The sequence below is a fragment of the Sciurus vulgaris genome (assembly GCF_902686455.1).
Source record: "Sciurus vulgaris genome assembly, chromosome: 7".
Taxonomy (NCBI): Eukaryota; Metazoa; Chordata; class Mammalia; order Rodentia; family Sciuridae; genus Sciurus; species Sciurus vulgaris.
In genome coordinates this window covers 33,642,318-33,658,916 of record NC_136467.1, presented here as the reverse complement: position 1 = coordinate 33,658,916, position 16,599 = coordinate 33,642,318, and the positions used below count along the sequence as shown (strand labels likewise).

Below are 16,599 nucleotides of genomic sequence, written 5' to 3'. Positions count from 1 at the left end.
CTTTGAGAAGCGCCTGGGCCATGCATCCCTCTCCTCCTCCTCCCTGCTCTATTTTGGGGCCCCATGATCTCATGCCCTCTGCAGACCACACTCTGCAATTCCAGTCCAGCCCGCGCTGCGGGGCCACGCAGGGCGATTCCTGCAAGTGTTCGCGGTGTCCGGGGCGCGGGGAGGGGAAGGCTTGGGGGGGAGTTAAAGTCACGCCCACGTAAAGGACTCAAAATAACCTACACGCAGAATGCCCGAAATCAGACAGGAAGCCAAATAATCCGGGGCGTTGAGTCGCTTTCCCTTCACTTCGGGCGCTGGGCGGAGGGACAGCAGCCAAGGGTCTGACCGCGAGGGGCGGCGCGGCGGGCCGGGGCGGGGCCGGCGCGGAGTCTATTAAAGGCGCTGCCGGGCGGCGGGGCCCGAGCGCCCGGGGCCACGATGGAGCGCGACGGCTGCGCTGGGGGCGGGAGCCGCGGTGGCGGCGGCGGCGAGGGCGGGCACGGCCCCCGGGAAGGCCCGGCAGGGAACGGCCGCGACCCTAGCCGCGGCCGCGCTGTCGACGCACCCGGAGACCCGCAGGCGGCCGCGTCCTTGCTGGCCCCTATGGACCTAGGGGAGGAGCCGCTGGAGAAGGCTGCGCGCGCCCGCACCGCCAAGGACCCCAACACCTATAAAGTGCTCTCGCTGGTAGGTCGGCGACCGGGTCTGGTGACCTGGAGGGCGGGAGGGATGGCGCGCGCAGACCTCCTGCGCTCGGAGCGCGGTCAGCACCCGGGCCCCGGAGAGAGGCAGTGCCTGGGGAGGTTCTCTTCGCCAGCACGCTCACCTCTGCAGCTCTGTTCCTTCTTTTTGCCCCAGCGGGATGTTTCAGCATGAACCCAGGGTGTTAATCTTTAGCTATACCACTTTCTTCCCAAGAGAGCACAGGGTGTTTGAAAGTTGTCGGTCTTAGGAAGGCTGCAGCAATGTTAAACCTCTTTTGGTGGCTTTGGCACCCATGCAGTCCTGTACTGATGACTTTCCTTAGAGTAACTGATTCCGGTTGAAATTTAACAGAGCTCTTTTGAGTTTTATCAGGAACTTTAGAAAACACTTTTTCGTTCGGCTGTTTTGGTATTTCCTTGCAACTGCTCAGAAATTCCATCAATATTAACCTTAAGTGACTGTGATTCTTTGCCCACTCTAACCACACCGGCTTATGCGATTTGGGTTGCTAACATGTAACTACCTACCTATGGTTCCTTCGCTATTTTGTCATCACAGTTGCAGGATCCACAGTTAATTTTTTTGAAGTGTGTGGTTTTCATTCTAAACCTTAGGTGGGCAGAGCTATCGAGGGTCAGAAGGCCTGGGTTTCGTGGCCTGGGTTCCTGGGGCTTTTCATAATTCTTTCCAACCTCACTTTTTTTTTTCTGTGTTAAAATGAGGTGGTGGAGTCTCTTGGACATTGTGTAGGATTATTGTGAGGATCAAATGGAGAAATGTAAATGGAAAAGTAAGTTCAAAACCAAAAGAAGATATAATCGGTTTTATTTTAATAAGTGGAAGGAAACCACAGACTTCTGTGTATATCATACCCTGACATATATTGTCACTTACACATGATTGAACAATGCTTTGTTGTAGAATGTCTTTTCTGGTGTTTGAAGTCTCCTTTTTGTATCATTTCCATTGATATTTTAGGTATCGTGGTGACATTACAGTACCTTGAGCCAAAATTCCTAGACTTAAGAGATGTTGTCATATCCTTAGTACTTAAAAATAAGCTTACGGTTCAAAGACTAAGTGTCCCAAACCACATGATGTTTGCATCTCAAGATATATTTTTGTATCAGATGTCACCATTATAATATATGATATGGAAGAGAACTTGTTTCATTTGAGTCTAGTGAGTTATTTTTTGTGTTTTGTTAACAAAATACTTTAGCTTTTACAACATCATTTAAATTTTTTAGTACTAGTACCTTCAGGTGTTTTTTAGCATATTATGAGGCACTCAATAATTATACATTGAATTTTATGCAAGTCCAACATAAAACCATTTCTACATGCCTTTAAGTCTTAAATGGGTTTCCAATTGCCAAATCTTTAAATCTTCCCTACTTATTTACTTTGAGATCCACAATGGGTATCCATAAAAGCCCACCTTTGGAACAGGTTTTCAGTCTTTAACACCTGTACTCAGCTAGTCAAACAGCATTCCATATATTTTTATTATACACTTTTGCATATTTGACATGGAGATGTCCTCATATTTATTTCCTCAAATAGGACTATTTGAGGAATATTTTTCTTATCCCAATAGGTGGGGTCTTTTTCTGTAACATATTAGAAAGAATTTTTACCCCAGATCTTTTGCTGGAATACTGAGGGACATTAAAATATGAGTACTCACCAAACTCGTCACTTTATTGTTGAAATTCTTAACTAAGTTGAATGTGAAACCTCTTCCTCATTCTTCTTTCCCTAACTTCTGTACTCTCCTACCTCTAGAACTTTCCTCCTAAAGAATTTGACAGCTGTTGTCAAAGAGCTCTGTGACACATCTTCTAGAGAAAAACTACAGTTATAGGATTTCTCTTTTGCTTTCTTTCTTTTTTTCACATTAAGCATTAGCACACTTTTCATAGAGCTGAAGAAATAGGTTGGACTGTTGCATCGTGGGGTTGGGATTAAGAGTGGTCATGCACTCTACAGCCACACTGCTTTAATCCAGCAGGATAAGAATGAGAGTTGCTTTGCAAATAGGTAATCAATCAGTGGTAATGTGACTTTTGCACTTCTCTGAATTTTTCTCAGTAAACTAAAAGGTATGTAAGAATGTATAAAGAAGGGAAAACTCTTATCCCGTTCTTGCTTCTTCAGGGTGGTGTTTGATTCTAGGGAAATCCAGCAAGCTCTGTTCTAGAGGCTTTTGGCCCTGGGTCCTGGAAATTCTTCTGTCTAGGCACTGAGCCAGATTGAGGAAAGCAGCAAGAAGAAAAAACAAGTATCAGTCTCTATATGCTTCAGTACATATGTGTGTTAGTCAGCTTTCTGTCACTGTAATGAAATACGGAGACACTTAAGTTACACAGAGAAAAGGTAAATTCAGCCCAAGTTCTTCATGTTCCAGTCTAAGATCAAGACACCATTGCTGTGGGACTCTGGTGAAGACACTGATGGTGATGGAATGAAGCACATGATAGAGCACACCACTTTCATCATGAGCTTGGAAGCAGACAGAGAATGAAACCTGAGTCCCACCATCCCTGTTGAGAGCGCACCCCCATCACCTAAGACCTTCCATAAAGCCCCACCTCTCAAAGGTTCTCTGCCTCCCACTAGCACCATCCTGAGGACCAAGACTTTAAGCTCATGGGCCTTTAGGGGACTTGCAACATCCAAACCATAGCAATATGTTAAATACTAGATGTTTTTCCTTGGCTCCAAATCAAGTTTTGAATTGAAGTGTAAACTTTTATTCAGGTTGGAATTGGGAGAACCATTCGAAATATCCTTGTTCTCTGGCATAATTTTAAAGGGACAGATAACTTTAACTGCATTGCATTGCATTTTTCAGCCAGTTCTTCTGAAGCATTGTTTTTTTTTTTTTTTTTTTTTTTTTTATATTGTGATCTTGTGCTGTACTTATGCAGACATATGTCCATATGTGTGTCAAGGGCTTCGGGTATGGGTAGTGGTCACTGAGAACTACCTTCACCTTTCCATTGAAGAGTTTCTTTTAAGAGGTGGAGTTGGCTTTGCTTATCTGAGATTGGGGTGTGAAAGTTAATAATTCTCTCAGCTTCCTTACCCTTTCCTTGTAATCTGTTATCAATAGGATACAGTATTACTAGTATTCATGATAACTTTTTGCTCCTAATTAGATTCAGAATTGACATTGCTCTTTGGTTTTAAAATTTAATATGTCCAACCATAGTTTAGCATTTAAAATAGCCAGAGTACTTTAGAGACCAGATCTGTCTGCCCTTTGACCCTTATGGTATTTATATCACGTGTTCTAATAAAATGCAAGAAGGATTTCTATGAATCCAGTTAGACTGTTGTGTTTACTTCTGGATCTAACATAGTACCTGTGTCATTCAGCTTCTTGCTGCTGTGACCAATACCTTGAGAGAAACAACTTAAAGGGGAAAAGATTTATTTGGGTGCAATTTCAGAAGTTTTAGTCTGTGGTTGACCGACTCCATTGCTTTGGGCCTGAGGTGAGGCAGAACATCATGGTGGAAGGACATGGTGGAGGAAAGCTATTCATCTCATGGCAGCCAGGGAAGAGCCGGGGGTGGTGGGGGGGGAGTATAGTAGGGTGGGTAGGGTGAGGTGGGGGGAAGGAGAGACACAGAAGGAGGGGCCAGGGACAAGCAGTAGACCCCAAGGGCCTGCCCCTGTGACCATGTCCCACTCATCTACAGATTTTGCTACCTTCCAATAGTCCATTCAAATTATTAATCCATCAAATGGATTAATCCACTGATAAGAGATAAGATCTGAATCAGAGCCCTCATTATCTAATCATTTTCTGAGAACCCCCACCTCTGAACATTGCTTTATTGGAACTAAGCCTTCAATACGTGAGCTTTTGGGGTACATTTCAGATCCAAACCATAACAATACCTAATGCAGTTCAATGTCAGTGTTTTGGTTGGTTGAATAATCACTGCATTTTTAATTAAAGAGAGTCACACTTCAACTTGTAAAAGGGCCAGATGGGAAGATCAAGATCAAATACAACCATGAACTCAAAGGACTCACAAACTCAAAAATCCAAATATACATGATCTGGTTATAATTTCTGAAGTAAGATCAGAGTAGGGATAACATTTTATTTGGGCAGAGGGGGATGAACCAGGTAATGAGTGAAGTTCCCAACTGAGACCAGCATGTCTGTTGTTACCACTCGGTTAATCCCTATTAGGGGATTAATCACTGATTGGGTAAAGATTCTTACAACCTAATTATTTCTCCTCTGAACCTTCTTATGTTGTCTCACACATGAGTTTTTGGGGGACACCTCATACCCAAACCATAACATCTAAGAAGACACCTGACAGGGCCTCTGTGATCATTTGGATTAAGAATCAGAAATCTAGCTGCTGGATATTTTTTCAGGTAGAAACAACCCAAGTGTGGCCACACTAGGATGTTCAAGTGAGGCCATTGTGCAGGTAAAACAAATCTCCCTTACCTGTGCCAAGGCCTCTTGTTTTGGTGACTTTGCTGCCACACCCACATTGTCTTTATGACTCTTATGGGCCACTATTTTCTCCAGCATTATTTTCTGTTACTTCCTTTCTTCCGCCTTGAGTCATGTTCTGTTATTTCTCCTACACCTGTTTGTATCTCAGCCCTTTCCACTCCATGTAGTCTCCTACTGTGGGATGCACAATCCCCCTTTCTTGTCAGTTAACTCTGTTTTACCACCTCCTACCCCCAGCATATACTAATCAGCAGGGAATGCCTGATGGCCACGTGACAGACATGCATTATGCATTCTGTATAAACGCTATTTACCTTTCCAGACTGCAGAAATTTTTATCAGCTTCTTATTTTCCTCCATCTAATTTCTTTTCTCTCAGTTTTCAGTAGCTAAGGTAAATGAAAATAGTTTCATATTCAATTTTGTTCTGTAACACCACTGTGATTTTTAATATTAGTGAATGTACTTCATCTGTTATGTAGTATTTCTTTGGATAAGGCAGAGAACTTAATCATGATTTACAACATTTTGGGGTGGTGGTGGGGGAGAGAGGTATTTCAAGTTCCAGACAACTTAGAAGCAAGTGAGTTTTTGGAACTTAACTTATAATTAGTGTTATGATTTGAATATGAGGTGTCCTCCAAAAGCTCTGCACGAAGGTTCAGAGAAGAAATGATTGGGTTATGAGAGCCTTAATCCAAGCAGTGAATGGTAACTGAAGGGGGAGGTGGGGTATTGGGGGTGCGGCTTTGGTGTATATATTTGTATCTGGTTAGTGGCATCTCTGCTTCCTAATCACCTTGGGAGTTTCTTCCCTCTTCCACTCTATTCCTCCACGATGTTCATCCTCACTTCAAGGCCCAAGAAAAGGAGCCAGCTGCTTATGTCCTGAGACCTCTGAAACTGTGAGCCCCCACATAAACTTTCCCTCCCTTAAAGTTGTTTCTGTTGGGTCCTTTAGTCACAGAGGTGAATTAGCAATCTGCCTTTGATTAAAATAAACTTGCCTCCAACCACGAAATATACCCCAAACAACAACAAAAAAATGCACAAGAAACCTTTTTAGTAAATGAGCTCATAGCACAACATAGATTACTCTTCTCAACATAAATCTTGTGCAACCAGAACAGATATGCAGAATGCTGACCTAACATGAAAATCCTTTGGCATCAAATAAAAACTGAGTTATGTATTTATCAAAGAAAAAAAGTGCAGTAATACATTTAAGAAGACGTTTCAGAAGAGTAACCAGAATTTCAGCTAAATATTAACTGAAAGAGTCTATTTCATGGATATTTTAGTTTCCTGAGACTTCATTACAACAATGAAGATAATGTCTGTAGTATATGCCAGTATTTTCTCCTTTACTTTTAGTTTTTAGAAGAAGAGTTGTTAGAGATAGAAGTGATTAAAAAGTTTAGATGATGACAACTTGTCATATAGCACTTTGCAATTTTAAAAAAACATTTGCCCACATATTTTTAATTGATCCACAACACATCAACAACTCTGAAATAGGAAAATATGGTAACATTCAGTTCTGCTTTGCAGATCGGGAAACAGGCTTAGAGGGGTTCAATCAGGTTTCTTCAACAGTGTGCATAGAAACCACCTGAGGAATGCCTTGAAGACATAAATTCCAGGATTCTAATCCCAGAGATAAGAATTTGGAGGTTTTGGAATGGATTCAAGGAGTCTGCATTTTTTTTCAACTTTTTTTTTTTTTTTTCAGATGTAGGTGGTTTATTTACTTCACTTTTAGAAATAATGTCAGATGCCTAGGCAAAAGCCACACCATTAAGCAATCAACCATAACAACTGAGAGAACTTTTAAATGACAGACTTTTATTGTAGGCTAATGGCTAATGTCATTCATTCATTTGCCTTCTCCATGATGATTAAACGTTACATCTTGATTCACCATACTTGGTCTGTCGTTGTGTGTCATCTCCCCTTGCCCATTTCAATATAAGCAATATATGATCAGAACCTCAGAGATTACTAATGTGATGCCACACATTGTTATTAATGAGATATATTTCTTTTGGTAATTCAGCAACTAAATTTCCCTGAAGAAATTCAGTGGCAAAATTAGTGTGCTTTTCATTAGCATAAAGTCAGGCAATAATAATGTTTCACGGTCTTCCATATATGCAAACTTTTGGTAAATTGCATTCTTAATTTGAATTTCCTTCTTGCTACATTTTTTTAATGTACTAGAATAGGAAAATAGAGAGTCACAAAGAAAGCTGTTTTTGCAAGAGTGAATTTTCACAAGCATATCTCATTTATAAATTTTCTCACCACATCTTAACATAGATCTATCTGGGAAACATTCCATTCACATGTGATTGGGGATCTCTAAAGATCATTCTATCTTGGTTTTTAAGAGAATATTCTTGAGAAAAGCAGCTTGTTCCTAAAGCTGGGTTCTTTCCCTTCTAAAGCTTCTTGGCACTAGCTTGCTTGTGGGGGTCTTAATGGGCCATCTGGGGCTTGTGATCTCTTATAGAGAGAGAAAACTGAAGAGAAACTCCAGAAGTTTTTATGATGGTTTTATGCAGCAAAATAAATAAACTGTTGTCAGAATTTCTTTTCCAAATGGAGTTTCACTGGCGTATCTTATGTGCTTTTAGATAAACATGTTGATAATCAAAAGGCAGCATAACTAGAACAGAGTTTCAGCCAGAATATGTAGGCAGCGGTTCTCAAATATTTAGGCAGCTGTAAGATCAGTGGATCCCCTAACAGCCTTTTAGGGGGACCTGGAAGTCAAAATTGTTTTAGCAAGAGTGAGGTGTTATTTGCCCTTTCACTGTGTTGACAGTTACATTGACAGTATTAAAGCCGCACTGGGTAAACCTGCTGATGCCTGAGCAGATCAAGTAGTCATGATCTTGTTTTATTTTAAAGAATTATTTTACATTATTTTTAAGAATGTCCTAGGTGAAGCAGTAAAAATGCCTTTTATGAAGCAGATTTTATTAAATCTCAAGTAGATTGTTCATCTTTTAATTTTATGTGTGACAGAATTTGATAGATTGTTCAGATTTTAATTTTATGTGGACAGAATATGGCATATCTGCCAAATATATTGTCATTTTCTGAAGGCCAAACCATGGATGGTTAAAAGCTGAGCTGAATGCTTCTCCCCACGGAACACCCCTGTTATTTGAAAGCATTACTGACAAACACTTGTTACTGCAAGTTGGATATTTAGTACACATTTTTTTCCAAATAAATATCATTAAGCTTGTCAATTCAAGGAAAGCTATCTGCTGTCTATAATAAAATCTGAGCTTTTGGGCAAAATTAGACTTTTGAAGAACTCTCATATATGATTGTGAGCTTTACAGCTTCCCAGTCCTTAAAGATCTTTTGAGGTTATGGATGAAGATAGTAAGGGGTGTTATTTGTTTTCATATTGTTCAATGACATATGTCAACATTTCAGAAAATGACAGGACTTAGTGAACCAATATTTTTCAAAGAACCAGTGGATGATAGTACAAAATTATGCATTGATATAAGTTCCATTTAAAGTGTAAGGTAGACTAATGGATTTTCATGTAACAATATAAAAAGTTGTCAATATCATTCTAAGTTTCATGGTTTGATTTAAAGAAATTGCCACTTGTAGAATTTTGGTGTGGTTTTAAAGAAGAGTGTCCCCAATCATCTGAAAAGCCCTCTTAGGGTTGTTGGTCATATTTAGGAGTTTACTGGAATCCTGAGACCAAAAGGTTTGAGAATATGTCTGCTTTAAGGGAAAGTATATATTTAATAATATTTTAAGAACCAGGAAGAAGGAAATGGGAGATTAAGGCATATAAAAATGATAAACCAGGTATAACATTTGTATCTTTATGTAAATTCCTTTATTGATTTCAAAATCCTTCTGCATCTGCTGCCTCTTTGGGTCCATTTGTCCTGATGTTAGAGATGAAAAAATCATGGTTCAGAGAAATTTGGGGTTTTTATTCAAGATCACTTTATTAAGAATTCTGTTAATCTTATCTCTGTAGTTTATTGGTGAGTAACTTTGGAGTCAGAATTTTAATGAAATCACCATACTCTTTTATTAGCTGTTTGCAAACAAATATTTCCGGAATATCAACTTCCACAACAATAAAACAAATAAGACCACATCAGAGTGTTGTTAAGAGAATTGGATTATGTGTGCAAAGCGGCACATAGTGTGCCCCATGGGGTTTTCTTGTTATTGATGAGCTTCAGAGTGACTGTGAATTTTTAGTCTTTCTTTACTCAGAAGGTACTTGACAACTTTGGTACCCAATGTGTGCTCGCTCTCCCAACACATCAGCATCATCCTCCTGCAACCTGTAAGAAATGAAGAATTTGGGGCCCCATTCCAGATCTCCTGAACCAGAATCTGCAATACAGAAAAATTAAGTACCTCCCTTCATGACTTCAAACATGATGTCACTGGGTGGAACTGGTGCTGCTCCTGGTTGCATATGGCTCCTCTCCTTCCTCAAATCCAGTGGTGCATTGATACAAGTAGCCCCATTGCTCCTGCAAACAGAACACTGCACACCACTCTTACTTCCTTTTGCACATGCAGTTTCCATCTTTCAGGAACCTGCCCATGCTCTCATTTGTTGCTTGTTCTTTAATTGCCTTTTCCTTACTCTGCACTGGCTTGTCCTGTAATTACTCTTTATTGCTCTCAGCTGGGCCAATTTTCTGTCTTTGCCGTCATCTGATAACAGATGTTTTTCCAGCTCAGCCATCCATCTACCAAGATGTCATGTAGATTTCTCTTTACAATATACCATCAATAGAACTTTTCACTTCAAAGTTTCCATTGCAGTACCTTCTTGACAATCGACAAAACCAAAACAAAGGAATCTTGTACTGGGGCTTTTCAGGTGATGTTGAATCAGGCTAAATGTCCTTGGCACAAAGTTGATTCTGTAATACATCATCCAGTACACTGGTTTCCTATAAAGCACCACCCAGCATCATCTAGTTCAGAGTCTCTGGAGACTAGGAAACAGGTGAATGGGATGTATTCAGGTGGGAAGGGGTGGGCCAGGAGCATTAAGAACAGATCCTGTTGGTCCTATTTTTGGATTATCCAGGTAAATAAATGCAAAACAACTCTACTTATACATGATCTATTTAAATACCATATCCAATCAGTTAAAAGGAAGTTAATGTGAAGAATGTCAGCTCTTGGAAATGTCTTTGCCATCTCTTGGAAACTTTGAAAGAAAAAGGTAATGTTGATTTTTCAGGAATGATTCCAGCCAAGGTCTGGGGAGACAGGATCTCAAAGAGTGTAAACTCAGAGTAACAAGAATTATTCGCTCTGCGACCTTTGAACAGTTACTTTACTTTGCTGACTTTCAGTTTCCTTAATCATAATACAAAGGTTTTAGATTCTTCTAGGTCTTAAATCTTTGTCTAGAGAGTTTACAGTATTTCCTCCTTTTATAAAAAATGTAATATATGGCAGAAGATTCAGAAAATGTAAAAAAAAGTATAAGGAGAAAATAAACACTATTTTCATTTTATTTGCAAGATATTAATATTTTGTTCCTCCCCAAGTATTCTGTGTACACATCACTTTTTTTTTTTTTTTTTAACAAAACTAAGATCATACTGTGGATACTGTTCTGTTTCCTTTTCTTCATTTATATTCTATATGAGATTTTACCATTGGTAGCCATTTGTGGCACTGGGATTGAACCAGGGCCTTATGTAGGTGCTGTACCACTGAGATACATCTCCAGCCCTTTCTAAAATTTTATTTTGATGCAGGATCTTATTAAATGGCACAGTCTGGCCTCAAAATTAACTATCCTCCTGTCTCAGCCTCCTGGGTGGCTGGAATTGCTGGCATGTACCACTGCACCCAGATGTTAGTCATATTTTTAATGTGTCTTTCATAAGTAAGATTTTGGGACTTCTATTTTACTAACCTTAGCTCAATGGTAATCTTTGTAACTGTCCCTAGTTGTACTTTAGAAGCAATTAGTCCACAAGAATTTTTAATTTTTTCATACATTTTTTCCTTTTTTAATCCATTCTTTAGCTCCATCTCCATTCCCCATGTCTCCTTCTTATGGTTATATAATTAACTATCCTAAAATAGTGACTGCTTTGCAGTATATTCCTGCTCAGAATTTTCCAGAGACTGCCCCATCACATTTGGTAAAATGTTTGCTCCTCAGCCCAGCATTTTTTCCCCCCGCTTGGCACCAGGATTGAACCCAGGGTGCTTAACCACCGAGCCACATCCCCAGCCCTTTTTAAAAATATTTTATTTAGAGAAAGGGTTTTACTGAGTTGCTTAGGGCCTCACTGAGCTGCAGCGGCTGACTTTGAACTAGCAATCCTCCTGCCTCAGCCTCCCAAACCACTTGGATTATAGGCATGCGACCAGCTACCCCAGCCTCCTTTTTAACGACGTTATTTCTCATTGCTTATCAGTGGACCTTATTTCTCAAGGGCTTATTATCAACAGTTTTATCCATTTGCAGCAGCACTTCCGGATGTCTGGCACATACTTGCGCAACCATTTATTTAATACTTGTCAATTATTTCGAGTAGACCCTTGTCTCTAATAAGTGCTGTGTAAGTATTTGTTTAGAACATACACTCCTTTGTTGAGTTTACCATTTGTCAGGTCTTGTGCTAGGTACTTCACCTCCTCTAATTGGCACAGTTCTGTGAGCAGGAGGAGCAAACCTGTTGGCTGATGAGGGAGTCTGGTCTGGTACCTGCACCTCAGTGGGACCCAGTGTCCTATGCATTGTGTGAGGCATGTATGTTTTATACCCATAGCTTGGATTTAGGAATTTGAAGGGCTCAGGTACTTTTTGGTCTTAAGGTTCCTTATTAGTTTAGAGTCAAAAACAAGCTCAAGATACATGTCTTTCTCAAATCTTCCAGTTCTGCTGATACATACCTTCCATTACAGTGAGCTCAAGTAGCACTGTTCTTCAAACACACCTTGGACAGGTTATTTCTGTTCTCTATCCCAGGTGTGATTTTTTTTCACTTCCCTTTTCTCACCCAACACCAGGCACCAAGTTCCAATTCAGTGTATCCTTTTGCATGAAACATTCTTTAGCTGCTCTTCCTTCTATCTCCCTTGTCCCTAAATCACTCCGTTGCTGCATTATCATATAGAAGTCATAGCCCTTAGTGGTTAAGAGGCAGGCTGTGGAACCAGACTTCTGGGGTATAAATCCTGTCTCTGCCAGTAAATACTGTGTGTCCATGGTCAAGTCCTTTAATTTTCCTGTGTCTTAGTTTTCTCCTCTGTATAAAGGAGATAGTAAATCTATGCCGGATAGACAGTAGATGCTAGATTATGGTTTGCAACTTATTCAGCACATAGTTAGAGCTCCTGTTGTGTAAGCGGTTCTGTGCAAGAGGCTGGGCCACATGTCAATCATAGTCTACCCCCAGGGGACCGGATACTTATCAAGTAATTACATACAAATATCTCAGGTTGCAACTGTAGGTGCCATCGAGGAGCCATTCACAGCTATGAGAAAAATAGGGGAAACTGGCCGATCATGGGGGTCCGAGGATATGTCCTCTAGGAAGTGCCTGGCTTGCAGAAAATGATTGGGAGGGGTGGTAGTGTTAGGGACAAAGGTCCTGGGAGAGGAGGGAACATGATTTATCCCAGAACCGGGGGAAGGCCACCATGGTCAGTGTGCAGAGGTAGTGGTGTATAATGGGACACTAGGCTGGAACTGTCATTAGGGGCCAGCTCCAGGTGGGCCTTGCAGACCATCTGAGGGATTTTGGTTTTTGCTTTAAGAGCAGTTGGAATCACTGAAGTTCCTTTTCTGTTTGCCCCTTTAGTTTGGTTTCTGAGCAACAAGACAAGATGTAATTTACATTTTAGAAAGGTCATTTTAGCCTTAATGGTAGGAACAAATTAAAGGGAGTGCAGAGGGTGGATGTAGAAGGAGCATACTTTTTTTTTTTTTTTTTTTAAACTCAACTACTTTGTAACTATCTTTCCTTCCCCTAGGCACATGTAGCTACTTATATTAAGATTTAAATAAAATAATATTAAATAAAATTTTAAAATTCATTTCCTCAGTCATAGGAGCCACACTCCAAGTGCTCAGCAGTGACATGTGGCTAGTCTCTACCATATGGGTGACCATGGATATGTGGGACATTTTTATCATCTTAAAAACTTCTGTTGGATATCAGGTAAAGAATGAGGTATCGTGGTTTTTGTTTTTAAACTTTTATAGTTCTTCAGCTCATAATGGTGAAAAAGTACATATAGCACTTTCAAGAAATATATACTAAAAGAACAAAATTAAAGGATTAAATGTGAATATCCTTAAAATCGTAATTTTAAGATCCCTTATCCAAGTGAATGATTATAATTAAATTGACTTAACTCTAAATGTACACATTAAAAGGTGCTGTATTTCTAAAATTATGTTCCCTTTCAAATTATAAACCCAAGTATCCATTACCAATTTTTAAATTGTGTCTTTAAGTTGCTGCCATAATTGCAATTGAGTAACCAGGTCTTTACAGAAAGTGAGTGGTTTCTGTCTCCTTGTTAAGCTATTTCCTGTCTTCAGGAAGAAGTACTAAAAGCCTCTGTATAGTTGCTCTTTTTTTTTTTTTTTCTTTTTCTTAGTTTCTACTGATACTGTTTTTAAAGGATAAATACAAGGCACTCTAGTTTGAATTTTTTTTTCAGAAAAAAAAACCCATAAAACACATACACTTAAATGCACATGATTTGTTTTGCATCCTTTTTCATTTGTGACTGTTACCTGTATAGGTATGACACCTGCCTTTTAGTTGAGACCCATAAGGCTTTTCCTCTTAGTCCATCTAACTTATCCTCTGCCTGAGGATAGGAAGGGCTCTCCTGTACTATGAAAAAAACAAACTTGTTTTCTTCCTTTTCATATTTGTGCACTTAAAAAATTCTTTCCTAAAATCATTTAATGATTTTTTAATTAAACAAGTCATATCTTTCTTGATGGTTGCTTCAAAATTAAAAAAAGTATTTTTAGGATTTGTTGGGGGGACAATATTTTTTATTGTTTGAAGTTCAGCTGAAGCAAGAGCTAGCTGAAAAACCATTTGCATCTAGAAGATTTGAGAACCGTATAAAACAGGTGAATTCCTAAAACGGAGGGTTCTTTGCTCATACTAAGTTTTGCTTCAGCTGTCCCTTGGGCTACATTTATTGATCTATCTTGGTCAAATTATTTTTAGCTGTGTTCATCAGTTCTAATCACAGAAACAAAGGCCATATCTGATCTTTCATCAAGAAAACTTAAAATTGGAAGCAAATGACAGCACAGCTAGAAAAACTGGAAACTAAATGGGACGGTGGAGCACAGAGACAACCCAGAGAAGCCTAAGAGAAGGAAGCTGCTACACCTGGGAAAAGAGGAGGCAAAGGGAAAAGGCCGTGAAACCAGGGCTTGGGAGCTGGGGCTGTGGTGGAGAACTGGGACCCTGAGAGGTGTCACCACCACCGGGGTGGCGGCTGAGAGAGGGAGAAGAGGAGAGAATGACCTGGATTCTCACTTCCCCCTGCCCTCCAGTCTTCCGTTGTTGTTTCTGATTGGATTGCTCTGGCCTGAGGACTGGGGTCATGAAGTCTGGGAAATGAAGTCAGCCAAGGTCATTCTCTAAGCTAGCAGGTCAGGAAAAAGCCAGTGTCAACACTTGGGTTTCCTGGGAAACAGACATGGAGATAGACTCATATAGAAACTAGTTTACCTGGCATTTTCCTAGAGTATCTCTTGAGGTCAACACCTGTGGGAGGGAAGACAAGGAAACAGGATCCTGCAGAAGGTGAAGGGGAGTTGCCATGCTCTGTGGAAGCTCCAGGGATGCCATGAGCAGTGGAGGACTTGCCCACCCTGTGCCCCCCCTTTTTTTTTTGTACCAGGGGTTGAACCCAGGGGTGCTTAACCACTGAGCCACATCCCCAGCCCTTTTTTATATTTTTAATTTTGAGACAGGGTCTCACTAAGTTGCTTAGGCATCTCTAAGTTGCAGAGGCTGGCTTTAAACTGGCCATCCTCCTGCCTCAGTCTCCTGGGCCTCCAGGATTGCAGGTGTGCACCATTGTGCCTGACCCCAAGGCCCATTCTTAAATTAACCTGACTTTTTGTAGTTGTCCAAGAGTGAAAAGCTTCCCCAGGAAGAAGGTGTGACTGGGTAAATAGCTCTTTTCAGCTAAGGCAATTCCTCTGGGGTGTACTCCAAAAGCTGGGGAGCAGTTCCCTCATCCTTGAAGGGTTGTCCAGGCAGCTAGCCAAAGCATTCAGCATATTCAGGGAATACATACATGTGAAAGCAATGTCTATGGGTCTTTGAGTTTAAAAAAAAAAAAATCACACATTGCTGCAATGTATGAAGTGAACATTCAGCTTGCTTTTCTCACTTATCTATAGTGTGTTTTACTTACATATTTCACATCCCAATCTATAGATCTACTTAAAAACTTTTTTTAAAAAGACTTATTGGTAAATTAAGAAAGTGTTTCTAAAGTAGCATTATATGCAAAAGGATGAAACAATTGTATGTAGAGTTGTTTCTTAATTATGTACATGTATGGGCTTTAACATTATTTTAAAGAAAATGGAAAATTTATGGAAGAATAATATGGATTCATACCTATTTCTTTTTCTCCCAATAAACACTCCATTTTGAACAAATATATATTTAATATTTATTAATATTAATAATATTAATATTTATAATACATACAATATGATTAATATATATAAATATTATATATATTAACAGGAAAGTTGTGAAGCTAGTCGAGTTCCTGTCCACATCATACCTGGTTTCCCTCTCCTAATATCTCAAAAATTCGATGGTACATTTACTACAACTCATGAACCAGTATTGATGTATTCTTATTAATAAAGTCCATGCTTTATTTGGATAACCTTGGCTTTTTCCACTACTGTTCTTTTTTGTTTGTTCTTCCAGTATCCCATCCAGGAATACTATTTTACATTTAGTTGTGTGTCTCCTTAGACTCTTTTTAGCTAAATTTCTCAGACTTTCCTTGCTTTTGATGACTGACAGTTTTGAAAGATTGAGTCATGTATTTTGTGGAATGTCCCTCAATTGGGATTTGTCTGATATTTTTCTCATGATTAGACTTGGATGCTGTAGTTTGGGAAGGTAGACCACATGGGTGAAGTGCCATTCTCAACAAATTTTATTGAGTCTATGTCATTAATATGACTTAATCTTAATGATGTTGACCTTAATTTCCTGGCTGACATAGTCTTTTTCAAATGTTTCCACTATAAAGCTACTTTATTCATCCCTTTCTATACTGTATCTTTGGAAGAAAGTCACTGTGCCCATCCCATACTCAAGGGATATAGACTTATGTTCTACCTCTGT

The 16,599-nt window shown here is 39.7% G+C and overlaps 1 protein-coding gene across 2 annotated transcripts in view; it reads left to right on the top strand.

Moving 5' to 3' along the window:
* Positions 1–400: 400 nt before the first annotated feature.
* Positions 401–16,599, top strand: part of ENPP1 (ectonucleotide pyrophosphatase/phosphodiesterase 1) — a 61,132-nt gene continuing 44,933 nt past the window's right edge. Inside the window, exons 1-2 of one of the 2 annotated variants that reach the window (XM_079148183.1) lie at positions 538–678; positions 13,283–13,398. In XM_079148183.1, the coding sequence (XP_079004309.1) occupies positions 13,318–13,398 (81 nt within the window). In that variant the 5' untranslated portion in view covers positions 538–678; positions 13,283–13,317. Of the gene's footprint in view, positions 679–13,282; positions 13,399–16,599 lie in introns of both variants that reach the window. The other variant, XM_079148182.1, reaches the window with a different exon arrangement.